At 39.8% G+C, this 15,502-nt stretch overlaps 1 protein-coding gene across 1 annotated transcript in view; it reads left to right on the forward strand.

Moving 5' to 3' along the window:
* The window catches only part of LOC103180371 (inactive dipeptidyl peptidase 10), a 329,145-nt gene that overhangs the window by 290,984 nt on the left and 22,659 nt on the right, over positions 1–15,502 (forward strand). The window contains 6 exon segments of the mRNA XM_007896177.2: positions 6,033–6,080; positions 7,880–7,978; positions 8,549–8,618; positions 12,972–13,166; positions 14,155–14,209; positions 15,017–15,116. Of these exon segments, the coding sequence (XP_007894368.2) occupies positions 6,033–6,080; positions 7,880–7,978; positions 8,549–8,618; positions 12,972–13,166; positions 14,155–14,209; positions 15,017–15,116 (567 nt within the window).

Consider the following 15,502-nt stretch of genomic DNA (forward strand, 5'->3'; position numbering starts at 1 on the left):
ATCATCAAGTGAAGCAATTTACATTGTTTAAATCAGATAATAGCATGATCACTTCTCTTATATTAAAGTGCTCCCCCCAAAAAAAATAAAGTATTTGAACAAATTAATTATAAAATAAAGAATCAAATCTTTTATTATGGTCTAGTAATTTGCAGCATATGAGTTTAATTGCATTCATCATGCAGTTACTGGGATAAAAAAAACATGGAACTCACTCCATTAATAAAAACGAAACGTTTTAGTACAGGTATGTTGAGAGAAAACACAAGTGGGGATGAATTCCACCTGGGTTTATATTAACCTAATGTATCAGAACATCCAGAATTTTGCAAATTATTAAATCCAACTTTAATTATGAAGCCAGTTTTCTGTAAGTTCTTTTTAAGAACCGGAGTAAACTGACTTCAAAGTTTAGACTGAGTTCAACAATTAGAATGTGAACATTCTAAAATGCTACTTTAATAGAGTAAATCTAGACCCAATAGCATTTATCCCCTAAGATTGTTTCCATTGAAGGTTGTTACAAAGTAGACTGCATGTTATAAAGTAGACTGTGCACATTTTATTCTTTAACAATTGCACATACTATACTGCAGTATGGACCGATTGATTCAAGAACATGATAACAAATCAAGTTCTTAAATTTTTCAGTCTATCCACATTTACTATTGTAGCATGTGTTGCAGTAGTTGTTTGCTCTCTGATCAAAAAGTGGAAGAAAACCAAACTGGAATGCAGTAAGTCTCTATCCGAATGTTCCGTAACCAACTTTGCTCTCAGCAGTTCTTGCTCTCAGTGGTACAAACACATCAAGTAGTTTCGGTATTGTTTCCTTGGATTTGTATCCTATTGATAAATTTCTAGACTCACATATGATTTGTGTTTGAAATCACTTCCCTGTACAGTGGTAACACTTCAATAATTGGTCAACGATTGAGCATGGATCTTGCCTCTGATTCACTATGGTTAATTACAAGGCTCTCATTTAGAAATTAAATTTATCATTTTATTATTAATAAGCATGACTGTACATCTCTCAGTAAAGGAGGCTGCCTGTGATCAATCTGCTCAATTGTATAAACCAAGACTATTAACCACGTGGAGCCTCGTAGGACTTCGGGTTCAATTCCCGGGCGGTGCGAAACCTAAGGTAATGCCTCTGTTTACTTAGCAGTATGTAGAAACCCAGATGTTAGTCAGAGTGATGTTTCACTATAAACCAACTACAAACCAAATGTGAATTGGATTCACATTTGGTGAGAATCAATTTGGACATCATTCAGAAATGATGTATTAAAAGCTTTTGGCCAATCCAATGACCCCTTTGTTTTTAAAAAATGCTGGTTGAATTGCTGATTCTTTAATGAAATGGAAAAAAAAAGTGACAACGCTCTGCATATGCATATCCATTGGTATAAACAAAACATTAGACTTTCAACTTCTAACACATCTCAAGATTTTTATAATTATTGCAGCCAATGGAGGTGACCAGTCTAACATCCCTGCCTGATTCCCTGGATGTTAAACTGGTCACAGCCATCTCTCATTGCAACAATAACCATTCATCACTACATCTTGTTTCCTATTTTTTAGCCAATTTATTACCCAATTATCTCCTTCCTCCTTTATCCTTAAAAACTGTCTACTTTAGCCATAAGTCTCCTGTGACACATTTTGCACAAAGTAGAGCAAACCCTATTATAATGTGGTCCTTGGCCTTAGAAGCTATCCAAAACTTGCATTATATCAAAGGTCATTTTACGAGCGAGACACACTGAATATTCTAAAGGAAGACAATGAAAGAAAATATCCCCTTTCAAATCCACAGATCAATGGCTGGGAGGGAATTAAAAAGTTGCTTAATGTTCCTTTCCGGTTATTGCATTTTGCATTATTTGTTTTTTATGTTCTACAATTGATACCAGGTCAGAGAATTTTATGCAGTAGCAGATTGGAGAAAACACAACATTCAATTAAAAAAATAATTACTGGAAACAAATGTTTAAAATCTCCTAATTGTCCCATGTTGTTTCTTCTACATGGTGTTTTTTTGGCTTCAAGGTGTTGCCAAAAGAAACAGATTACAGCCAAACGTATGTAGGCTACAATGAACCTTCTGTGTAAATTAAATTACCTGCAGTTGTATGAGTAAACAAAACTCTTTAGGTCAATGCCTGTGTAAAAACAATGTCATGTAAATACAGATCTTACAAGTGTAAAATTCTCACATCACTTAACGAGATGTATATGCTGTAGCTCTAGTTTCCCAATCCAACATTGCTATTCAGGAGATTCAGCATTTCAATCCAAGTGGGAATTGGGAAAATCTAAGTCTCGTATCACTATTTCATGCTTTGATTGTTGACCGGGTCTAAATTCTGAAGTAACCTTACATATCCAGGTACTATGCACACAGTTTTGTGACAATACTTTAAGGGCTGAATCTGATAAATAAAACAACAACAACAACAAGCTTCCATTTATAAAGCGCCTTTCACGTCAGGAGGACGTCCCAAGGCGCTGCGCAAAACAGGGCAAACATGGTTCTTTTGGCAGGTGACATAAAGGCTGCGTTTACTAACTGACTTGAGTCCAGCAGCCTGGTCAATGGGACGTGCACTTGTGAGTAATTCTATGAAGTTTCAATGCACATGTTGCTGAGACGTCAAGACAGTTTGGATGCTTGGTGCCATTGTACTGAAGCTGATACAGTACTATTCTCTGAGTCTTCCCAACCGAGCTATCTTTTCACACTGGCAACAGGCTCTTCACACATGTGCAACAATAATAACAACAACAAAATTACATTTATAGAGCGCCTTTCATGTCAGGAGGACTTCCTAAAGTGCTGAACGGTCAGGTGTTGGGACCCGAGCATGGGGGAGTGGTGGTGTAGGGGTGAGTAGTGGGAGAGAGACCAGAGTGTGGGGGCAGAGAGGCTGATAGCCAAGCCACCAATGGTAGAGCGGGTCGGGCGGGAGACATGGAGCAGACCAGAGCCCGCTGAACGGAGGGAGTGGGCAGGTTGGCAGGGAGTCAGCAGGTCAGAGAGGTAGGAGGGGGCAAGGCCATGGTTGGCCTTAAAGGTGAGGACAAGGATCTTGAACTCAATCCTCTGGGGGATGGGGAGCCAGTGGAGTCGGGCGAGGGTGGCAGTGATGGGGTCGCGGAGCCTGGTGCATGAGAGTACACTAGCTGCAGAGTTTTGGATGATCTGCAGCTTGCGAAGGGAAGAGTTGGGAAGGCCGATGAGGAGGGAGTTTCCATAATCGAGCCTTGATGTGACAAATGTGTGGGTGAGGGTTTTGGCAGCCTGAGGGGTGCGGCAGTGGCGGAGTCTGGCAATGTTGTGGAGGTGGTGGTGGGCAGTGCCGATCATGGCGTGGATATGGGGGAGAAAGGACAGTTCAGGGTCAAACAAGACACCCAGGTTCCTGACTGGCTTAGTGAGGTTGAATGTGGAGCCATGGAGGTTGATGCTGCCAGTGCCCGAGGTGCGGAGGCGCTGGCGTGAGCCAACCAGGAGCGCCTCAGTCTTGCTGATGTTGAGTTGGAGAAAGTTGTGCCTCGTCCAGGACTTGATGTCGGACAGACAGTCGGTCAGGACTTCAGTAGTCCTGGAGTTGAGGGTGGAGGCAGAGAGATAGAGTTGGGTGTCGTCCGCATACATGTAGAAATTTACCCCATGTCTGTGGATGATGTCACCAAGGGGGACATGTAGAGGGTGAAGAGGAGGGGACCGAGGACAGAGCCCTGAAGAACCCCGCACGAGACGGCGCAGGGGCTGGAGGAGAAGCCGATTGTTGCGACGATGCCTTGGCCTTTCTCCCATTGCCCTTGCTCCTATGCTAGTCCGGCTCTCCCGCTGGTCTTGCTCCCACATGGTCTTGCCCAATTCACTCAACTCCCACTCGCTGGTCTCTCAACACTCTGAAAATGATGGAGGTTCTAAGTGAGGCAATGCCTCACCTGAGATGCCACTGAGTTAAAGCAACCTATTTGGAGTGAAATTGGAGCCTTTATTTTCACGTACATAGTTTGAAATTCTGGAGTGGAAAATAGAATTTAACATTGAATCTGTTATGAAACATTATACAGTAGAATCTCATTATAAAGCGCCCCCTAATAAGATAGGTTCGAATATAAGGTGGGTGACCTGTTAGGACTCGTAGACTGGATTGCATCACTTGCACCAAAACTGGCCAACTTCCATGTCATCAGGTCACCACTGACGTTACCTCCTACCATTGCCCATATCACAAATGCATAGGTTGTAGGAAGTGACATTGTAGTTTCTATTTTAACTCTGCCACTGCCTCACCCCTCAGGCCGCTGAAACCCTCATACATGCCTTCACTAGAGCCAGGCTCGGCTATGCCAACACCCTCCTTGTCAGCCTTCCCAACTCTTCCTTCCACAAGCTGCAGATCATCCAGAACTCTGCAGCTTGTGTCCTCTCCCACACCAGGCTCTGTGACTCCATCACACACTCTCCACTGGCTCCCCATCCCTTAGAGGATCTAGTTAAAAATGTTCACCCTCACCTTCAGGGCCCACCATGGCCTTGCCACCTCTGATCTGCTAACCCCTTATCAACCTGTCCACCCCCTCCACTCAGCAGGTTCTGGCCTGCCCCATGACTTCCACCCGGCCCAGTCCGCCCCACAATTGGCAGTCGGGCCTTCAGCCTCTCTGCCCCCAGCCTTTGGAACTCCATCCCTCATTCCCTTCATCTTGCTCCCTCCTTTGCCTCCTTCAAGGCAGGTCTCAAGTCCCGCCACTTCGACCGTGCCTTTGGCCACCCTCTCCATCCTCTCCACCCTCCCTTGATTCCAAACCCCGCACCCCCGCAGCTCGGGTCTTAACAATCCCTGACTGTTCAGCGTCTTGGGACATCCTCCCGACATGAATTGCACTTTACAGATGTAATTTTGTGTTGTATTGTGCCCCATTATAACACAAAGTTCAAGTTTATGAACCCAAAACTTATGCTATTACAGGATTCTTCCACAATGAGGTTATAACAGGAGAGAAGAACGAGTCAAGTCATTCAGTGTCTGACCCCAGTCACACCTCCACCCCCCACCCTATGGCAGCGCATGCGGGAAGCTCCGATCGTTAACCACAAGATGTTGCCCTTAATCCTTCTCTCTGTCTCTCTCTGCTCTCTCATTCTTTTTGTTTCTCTACCCCTCTCATGCTCTCTATCAACCACTCTATCTCTACCCCCTCTCTATCTTGCTTACGTTCCACTCTCTCTCCCCCTCACACACACTCTTTTTCTCAATTACTCTCTCATGCTTTCTCTTCCCTCTCACACACTCTCTTCCCTCTGAATCCTTTGTTAGTTGATTGGCCGTTCGCTTTTCTGGGGGTAATAAATCCTTCTAAAAAAAAAGTAATAATAAATTGGTAACTCAATCCATGAGTGTTTGTGGGACGCTGCTGTGCACAATTGGCTGCTACATTTCATCCACAAAATATACAGTCAATTCACTTTATTGTGAAGCGCTTTGAGACATCTCATTATCTGCAAGAGCCATTGATTGCTATGGACAATGGTGGATAAGGAGAAGTGCTTGCCTTCCTGACAGACTTCAGTAATGGCCAGTATTATTTTCACTCTCCGCATTGTCTCAACCCTGGGCTCCTGCCGCTGCCTTGGGAGAACGTTCATCAGGGAGGGAGGGAGGGAGGGAGGGAGGTTGGAATGCTGAAAATGGCCTTGGGTCAGATAAAATCACCCGTGGGGTCAGATGCAGCCCATTGGACCACACTGGCCTACAATTACACAATAAAATCCTGTGAAGCCCTTTGAGAGTTTTCACCGATGGGATAAGGTGCTGCGCTAAATCAAATGCAAGTATTATTACATGTCAACACTGCAAATCAGAAGACTTGTAAAATTTGTAAAATCCCCAGAGGTATTAACAACAAAATAAATTATACAGCAAACACTGAGATAAAGAATCTGTTGAGGTTTGTGAATTGTATATGGATCATCTAAACTATTCATTCTGTATATTTTGCAGGCCCTGATATACCCATGGTGTCTGTTCATAGCACAAGCGATCCAAATGGTAAGTATGCATTTCAGCATATCAGTTCAACATCTTTTATTCCTTTCAATAATTTTAGGATTGCTTTTCACATAGAATAAGAAGCACTTTTATATTGTTTAAATTCTTTCACACATCCAGATTATTGCAAAAATTAGCAATTAAAATCTGATTATATCATCAAAACTTTACTGATCATTATTCCCCTATGGTCGATTCAACTCATATCGACCTAATATATCTCCTTGAACCTGTTCCTTAAATTTGTTTGGATGCATTGAGACACCAGAACAAAAGGACATGGGTCTCGGGTTACAAAGGGCAATTTCAGCATAGACATCGAGATTTATGTCTTTAACTAATTGATACATGAAACAGGTCAAACGGTTGAGGCTAGGACACTGACTTTTTTTAAAAGGTAACAGCTTGTTACTGTGATGGGAGAGTAAGAGGTTGGGTATTATGGTATGATGAGATCAAATCGACTGAAGGATCTTCTTCATCCAAACCTCACTTATGATTATGAAATTTCTCTGTTTACGAAGAACCATTTGGTAAAAGCATTTTGTTTGGAAGGAAGACAAGGAACAGAAAATGTGCATTTTCATCACAGTGGTATTACATGCAAGCGGCATAATAGAGTTTGTTGTGATTTATCTCTTAACAACATGGGTTTGTGAACACTGAGATTGTGTTGACAAGCAGTTTTGTTTTCATGAATACAGTGTCCCTTTAAGAGAGAATAATGTAGCCAAGGACAGAAAGTTTCCATTGCAAGCCGTGGAAGTGGCACAGTGGATGCTATCAGTTTTTAGTGCTCTTAGTTTTTGTATTTCTGAGCTGGAATTGCTAACATACAGGCAATAGGCCTTTAGGGAGGAGCCCAGAAAGTCACCAAAAAAACTGCTGCTGATGGCAAGTGACCTTAGACTGTTGTCAATTCTCCTACAAGTTACTTTGTTATTAAATGTGCTAAGCTAATGTTCTAACCTTTGTTTTATTTTATCCGTCATTTATTTCAGCAGTTAGTGTTCACGATCAAGAAGAAAATGCAAGCATGTTGTCCCTGGTCATTTAGGGATAACTGAATATTAATGCCAACAACTTTGAAGTTTATGGTCAAACACAGAATCAATAAAGTTGCTTCACGAGCAAGGGCAGATGGTTGTATTATTGATATTGCAGGATAAAAGTAGATGTCCTGCTTTTCCCAACATGTTGAAATACAATTTATTGCATTGATTAATGCGTAAGATTAATGCGTAAAATGTGGCTTCTACGAGTTGCAACAAAAATCAGAAATTAATTTACAAGTAAAGACAAAATGCGGACAAAACAGTTTCACTTCTATTTTGAATTTTTCTCATAATTTTGTTATTATTTTCTCTTTGACCGTGCCTTCAGCTCCCCTCTCGACTCTCTTCCCCCTCCTCACTCCCTCCCTTCCCTCCCCTCACCATTTCCCCCCTCCTCTCCCCCTCCCTTCCCTCCCCTCACCCTGACCATTTCACCCCTGCTCGGGTCATGACCCAACTGTGCAGCGCCTTGGGACGTCCTCCTGACGTGAAAGGCGCTTTATAAATGGAATCTTGTTGTTGTTGTTGTTGTTGTTAATTCTGTTATTTGATAAGGGAACAATTGAACTATATCCCACTGGAACTTTACTGGTGCCTATAAAAATACAATGCATGATGCGAGGTATAATGAGAGAGCTGCACTTTACGTGACTGTTAAATTCTTAGGTAACCTTGCTAACTAATCAAGCTTTTTTATGAGCATAATTAAAGATAACCTTGTCTATTTCATTTTACGTTATACAGACTCCTACATATTGGAAACCAATACTGTTCTTAGGGAAGTTATTAGAGGGAAAAGGATTCACCAACCAGAATACAGAACTCTTCGTATTGCTGAATATGGTGAGTTTGTTTGTTTTAATCTATCTCTCTATGGGACAGTGGGTGGCATAATTGAACTAGAGTAATTTGTGGTGGTCAACTACAGTGGCTGAGAAGTGCATAACACAAAAATTAAATACAAAACAACAAAACGCATTAGGTTCAGCAGGCTCCATAATAGAACTCATTATTGTCAAACACAAATCAATGTAGTCATTTGTACTATCATTGAATCTAAATAGAAAACAAAGCAATGTAAAATTACAGAAGGTCATAATGAGATCCCAGCAGGCACAATCAAATCAAACCAAATACAATGTCAGTCACTCTGAATGAAAATCAAGAGAACTCAGCAATGATTTGGCACTGTTTATTCATGGATGGAATTTAAGGTTCACTTTAACCAAGGATAATGAGATGGTATTCGTTCAATAGATCCTTGTGAAATGGGTGTCATATGATATCAGCCACATGAAAATTGTATTGTTATTTTGACTATGAGAATGTTCGTTTCAAGTTTCATGAATATTATTCACACATATGATAATTTGAAGTTCACCAATAAGTTAACACCACATGCTTTGTCCCCAGACCTCAACCTGCAGATATCTTATCCTGAGGGACTTGAAGAAAACAATCTATATCCACTTCTGCTGATTGTGTAAGTAGCTGTATTATAATAATATTATCTTTGCATTTGATATAGTGCCTTATCACGCCATTAAGACATCTTCACAGAATATATTGTAAAAAATGTGTATTTTGTGGGCAAAACGCGGCAGCCAATTGCGCACAGCAGTGTCCCACAATAGTCATGGATTGGGTGACTTTTTTTTTTCTTGAGGGATTATTACACCCAGAAAGCGATCCGCCAATTGACAAACAACCAGTTTCCTACTTCCTGCTTGGTAAACAGAGGCATATGGCATAAGGAAACTTGCCTAAGATTTTGCCCTGCCTGGGAATTGAACTCAGGTCCTCTCGCTTGCGAGGCGAATACTCTAACCACTAACCTATGGAATTTGCCTCGCAAGTGAGACCTGGGTTCTATTCCCAGCAGGGCGAAATATTGGGCAAGTTTCTTTACTCCACACATCTCTGTTTACCTAGCAGTAAGTAGGAACCCAGTTGTTAGTCGATTGTCAGATTGCTTTTCTGGAGATAATCATCCCTAAAGAAAATAATAATTTGATGACTCAATCCAAGACTGTTTGTGGGACACTGCTGTGCACAATTGGCTGCCACATTTTGCCCCCAAAATATACAGTCAATTCACTTTACAGTATATTCTGTAAAGCACTTTGAGAAGTCTAGAAGAAGTGAAAAGCTCTGTATCAAATGCAAGGATTAATATTTTATTTAATTCCACTGTACCATTATTTTGCTACCGCCGTTCTTTACCGTTCAGATTCACACTGGCAAATAGACTAAGAATGCAGCTCATGTTCAATCTTAAGCAATTATAGAAAAGCTGATTCTCAGGTAACTAATGTTAACCTGTTTCCTTCACAGGCAAAATGGGTGGTTTATATTAAGAGGTTTTAACCTTTGTATAACCATATACATCATCATGGGAATGCTCTTGAGATGCCCTATAATATTCTTGGAAATCTGATTTTTCACTTGAGCGACTCTTCCTTCTGTTCCTTGGAGAAAACAGATGTGAAGTCACTATTTAATATCTTTCCCTTTTCTAAATCCTGTACTTTTCCATTTGTCTGCCATTCCTGGGTCATTGCTAACTATTAGATCCAGAATAGCATCAGATCATGTCGGCTTTTTGAAAAGCCATGAAAGGAGGTAATCAGTACTATCTCTAGAATTAGTTATGGCTCATTAGATTTTCTTCTGCTGTTTTCCAGGTCAATATCTGGATAATTGAAATCCCTTATGATTAATGTTCTGGCCTTTCTACTGTCTTCCCTTAATCTGTAAAACTATGGATATGATGTGCTGTTGTGCATTTCATCTCATATCATTGCTTCTATGTTCCTTGTGTCTTGTGCACAGAAGGTATGACGATCTGTCAGAGTATACAATCAAAGTTATTCCAATACCATGGCAAGAAATTTCACTTCAAAATGTGTTTCCTTTTAAATGGACAACCAAAGGGTCTCTGTTGTCGACTAGGGTGGGAGAGAACTCCTAATTTCTTATTTTATTATTTGCAACATAACTCTGATCCATGTTTGAATGAATTAAAATAATTATCGATTCATGAATGGAATTTATGATGCCTTCAGCAAAAAGTGTACCCTGATAAAAAGGTTACACAATCAGCAGTTCCAGGCTCTCACCCCCTGCTCTAAAATTACAAGATTCGTAAGCAAATTAACAAGATTCAAGAAAAGCAAAATAGTAAGCATAATGCTGCTAAAAGGCAGAATTGGCTTCGATAGCGTTGACCTCTCACAAAGCCTACCGAAGCTCATTAAAAGGGATTTGTGAGTGCATACTGCAAATCCTAAAATGAAAATTCTGCTTTTTAACCTGAACAAAGAAGTCAGACTTTTTTTTTCTAAGGTGCCTTACTAATTTTCCTGGATATTTTATATGTCCATTTGAAAAATAATCAGAAATGTATAATGTGGAAAGTAATCATGAGCCAAAGATAACTGACCCTAGCACCCACTGATCTGGGTTCTCACATGCCTCAGTTTCTGTCCTTCTGATGTTCACATTTACATTAATGACCCTCCTCTTGAATGACATAAGCTGACCTCTATATTTGAGATAGTGTGCTCCTGTAGTTTGATAGCTCACCAGACAAAATTGTTAATATAGAGCAATAAAAATAACCTCCTAATTACATATCAAACATTTATTGCTAAACTGACATAAAATGCACTGCATGTTCCTTAGCCGTAAGCCATTTTCCAACTTGCAGTTTGCAAATTTCATCTTGCATTTAATTGCAGACAGTTTGGTTCATCAGGATCTCAGAATATACTTAGATAACTTTGCATCACATAATTAACATAGAGTATCTTCAAAACTGATCATAATATTTCATACCTAGTAAAACAATTAAATATATACATGGAATTGTTTGTACATTAGAATATATAGTTAACTCATATAAGTTAGTATAGTTTGCCTGTATGAAAACTGACTTTGTTATAGAAAGCACAACAATAACTTGCATTAATATAGCGCCCTTCACACAGCGTCCTGGAGTGCTTGACAGTGGTGGAGTCTGACCCCGAGCCAGGGGAGGAGGGAGGGGGAGATGACTGTAAGTAAGATCAAAAAGAAAGTTTTTAGGCAGGATTTGAAAGTGGGGAGAGAGGGGACAAGGGGAGGGATTGAGGGAAAGAGTTTTGGGGCATAGTGGCTGAAGACAAGGCCACCAATGCTAGAGAGGACAAGAGACGTTCTGTAGGCCGGAGCCAGCTGAGCAGAGGCAGCAGGTGGGGGAGTGGAGGGTGAGCAAGTTGGAAAGGTCGGGAGGTGTGACGGCATGAAGGGATTTGAAAACTAGTGAGAGGATCTTGAAATCAATCGTTCGGTAATAGGGAGCCAGTGGAGCCTGGCAAGAACTGGTGTGATGCGATAAAAGAGTTTTATGTGGGTGAGAATCCAGGCAACTGAATTAGTTGTGTATTGTGGAGCTGGGGAGACGGAAAGTGACGAAGGTGTGGATGAGGGTTTTGGCTGCTTTTGTCGTGAGGTACTGATGAAGGTGGCACAAGATCATTTTTCTAGAAAAACTCCATCTGTAGGGTAGTAACTAGTCTGTTCTATGTTGAGACTAATCATAAATGGGTAGTATTTCTAATATTAAAATTAACTGATGATAGCAAACTATATGGGCAGGTAAATAATGTGAGCAGCATAAATAGCATTCAAGCAAATGGGAGAAGAATGGAATTGTTACTCTAAATAAATGGAAAACAAAAGGAAGTTTGGAACAATTGTGTGTTAACTCCGTGGTAACACTCTCACTTCTGAATCAGAAGGTTGGGGGTTCAAATCCAACGTCGGAACTTGAACTCACATAGTCTAAGTGACACTCCAATGCAGTGCTAGGGGGTGTTGCATTCTCAGAAGTGCTGTCTTTCAGGTGAGACATTAAACCGAGGTCCCCTCTGCCTGTTCAACTGGATGTTTAAAATGCCATGGCACTATTTGAAAGGGAGTTTCTCCCATGTCCTAGCCAACAATCCCCAAATAAAATTGGTCATTCATTTCATGGCTGTTTGTGGGATATTGCTGTGCACAATTGTGCTGCCGTGTTTGCCGACAAACCCACAGTCATTCCAGTAAATCCTGTAAAATGCTTTAAGGCATCCTTTGACGTGATAAGATGCTGTACCACTTGCAAGAATTATTGTTATTACTAGTATGCATTTGTGCAAAACAAAGTGGTGTACAGGAGGATTTGACCTTGATTTTTGCTCAGTAGTAAAATGTTCTCATCAATTTGAATCTGTTAAAAGAAGTAATGAACCAGGTAAAGTAGGATTAGAGAATACAGGAAATTGAGATGAACAAATTAAAGACTATAAGGTAACTAGTTGCATATATTATATTGCATATAAATAAAACCCATGCATATTAAACTGATTCTATTGTATTTGCATCAGAAATAATTCAGTCCAGCCTTTAGAGATAACTTAAGTTTATAAACTTTGTTTCAGAATGCATTATAACTATAATTCTTAACAGTAGTGGATTGCAGACGAATATAAATTTACGGCTGCAGTGTAAAGAGGTTTGCAGTTTCATCCTGGGTAGTAGTGGTTTTGTACACAACAGTATATTCCAATGAGACACATACTTAGACAAAAGTTTCCAGTTGCGATTAATAAATACAGATGCAGTATATCTGATTATCAAAATTTTACAACAGAACTATATTTGCGTAAAACAAGTTACATATAATCAAAGCATGATGCAGTGCTTCTCGTGTGTGGCTTCCTTTCAGTGTTTTAAATCTTAATGCTTTATGTAAGAAGCTGAATCCAGTGAAGGATTGTCAATATTAATTATTTTCATTGTCTGGTGTTTGCAGTGATGGAACCCCGGGGAACCAGCTGGTTACAGATAGGTTTTGGATTGACTGGGATTCAGTACTTGTCAGCTCTGATAATGTCATTCTTGCCCGTTTTGATGGCCGGGGGAGTGGTTTTCAAGGACTTAATATTCTGCAAGCAATTCATCAAAACCTGGGAACCGTGGAAGTGTCTGACCAAATAACTGCAGTGAAGTATGTATTTAAAAAATCTGTCAGTTCTGCATAGTCTTTGTTTAAAGGTTATGTGTTTCTTTAAATGTTCACTGTAGTAGGCCATAAACATCATTATTTTCTCAATAGAGATGAGCCAGAGTAGCCTATTATCAACATCAGCAATAGCTTGCATTTATATAGCGCCATGTGGGGTAGCATCTTGGAGAGTTTGCCTAAGAAATGTAAACATTATATATTATATTTTCCTGACAAACGAGCTTGAACATCGTTGTGACTCAGTCTAAAATATGCTCTGTTTAGGTGGGTATTAATGATCCCCTAGTCAAAAAGAGATGAGAGTTTCTTTTGCCCCCAGGTGTCTTGACCAACAGTCCTTCAGATGAATTGGTATTTATGCCATAGCCATGTATGAGACATAGGGAGACATTACTGACACAAATAGCTGCTGTGTTTGTCTATAAACAGAAATTCTATAAATGCCCTACTGACTACCCGATGTTCCCAGAACTACTCGAGTAACCATTTGGAACCAATATATCCACAAGATTATTGTAGCGTTGCATAATCTCTGCATTATACAACCCAGGATCTGACATAATCATCCAAATGAGACCCAGTCAAACCCAACAAATATTTTTTAAAATGGTTTGCTGTGCTGGGAGCCACAGGTGTGAGTTGTGTTCTGCTTGCTGAACATATGGCAGTGAACCTACAATGAGATGTATAAATGGTACCAAAGATGTCATTTGTTTAAGAGTAAGACCACCCCTCCCTGAAACCTGGCATGGTGCACATTGCATATCACTGAAGCATTCATAAAAAGATCAGAAATGCAGTGCAAAAGAGATTTTCGATTTGACTCAGAAAGCAGGCTTCACTCCTACTCATTACAAATGGTTATTTAATGGGTGCCATCTTACAGCCCAGTTCTTTTAAACCTAAATACTGTATTATATAATAAGCTGCAGTTTAATCTACTTTTATTTATTGTGTTTTTGTGTTTCAGATATTTGCTGAAACTACCATTTATTGATCAAAACAGAATAGGTGTTTATGGGAAGGTAAACAACACTTGATTTTTAAGAAATCAAAATCTTCAATAAATGATCTGAGCTTAATCCTCAACAAATGACTCAGGTCAAGTGCATTGCTTTGCCCAATCACTCTAGCAGAGCAAAGCACCATTTCAAAGCACAAATTTAGTGAATTTGCTCATCAAATCCTGTTTCAGTGTGCTTTCATGTTTATGGCCCAGAATTCCATAATGGATTCACAAAGAAAATAGCATATAGCATATTGCAAATTTTCGCTTGAATGAAAACATTTGTAAAATAAAACAAGCACAGAGGCCTTTTGGATTCCAGCTCTGCAGAGCCACCAAGTTATTTTGAAAAGAAATGTGTTGCAAATATGTATTCTTATGCAGCATTTGGCTTCATTAAAGTTGCAGTGCCATAGACTGCTCCTCCTCCTACATGTACTATGGTAAATGAGTGTGCATGCAGACCGAATAAATTTAGCCTAACTATGGATAGAATTCAACTTGGATATTTAATGAGCTAAATTCAATTTTTTCTATAATTTTTCTTTTGTTGCATAACCTGAAATTATTGCTCATCAAATTCAAAACTGCAAGTAAATGTATTTATTATAATATTTGTAAATTCAATAGTTGAAGATCTGAATAAAACAATTTTCATGTATTGCAATGTAAAAACATCATCACAGATGGTGTGGAAGAGCAAAAGAGGCTCTTAACTTCAGTTGAACAACTCATATTCTAATCTTTTAAGTGAGTCATAGTTATGTATTTTGAAAACAGAACCTTGTTTTAAAAAGTGTATTGGGATTTTGTTTGATTTTGGTAGGGGTATGGAGGCTACGTAACATCCAGGATTCTTAGTTCCAATGAGAAACTCTTCAAATGTGGAATCGTCGTGGCACCAGTCACTGACTGGAAACTGTACGGTGAGTCACCACAAATTCACAGCATGTAAGAACTGATACTAGAACAGTGGTAGTTTAATACAAAAGTATTCAAATGTATTCTTTATAAACTATAGCCTCTAATATTATGAATTCTATTTCTAACCATTAAGACATCCTGCCCGATTGTTATGTTCCCAACACTCAATGTGTAGAAAACTATTTTATTCTCAGCTCACAAGTTATAAATCAAACAATCCAACCAAACACCCTTTCGTCAGTTCTCCCTGCTTCCTGCTTTGCTAGCTCCTGATCCCCTTTCATTGGCGCTAGTTAATTGGTCCTTATTTTCTTAAAGGGTATCCAACACCGATGAGCTGAGGGAATGGTGACTGCATGGTTTTGGCTGCCTGTCTGCACCAGATCCT

Source organism: Callorhinchus milii, unplaced genomic scaffold (assembly GCF_018977255.1).
Source record: "Callorhinchus milii isolate IMCB2004 unplaced genomic scaffold, IMCB_Cmil_1.0 Scaffold6, whole genome shotgun sequence".
In the NCBI taxonomy this organism is placed as follows: Eukaryota; Metazoa; Chordata; class Chondrichthyes; order Chimaeriformes; family Callorhinchidae; genus Callorhinchus; species Callorhinchus milii.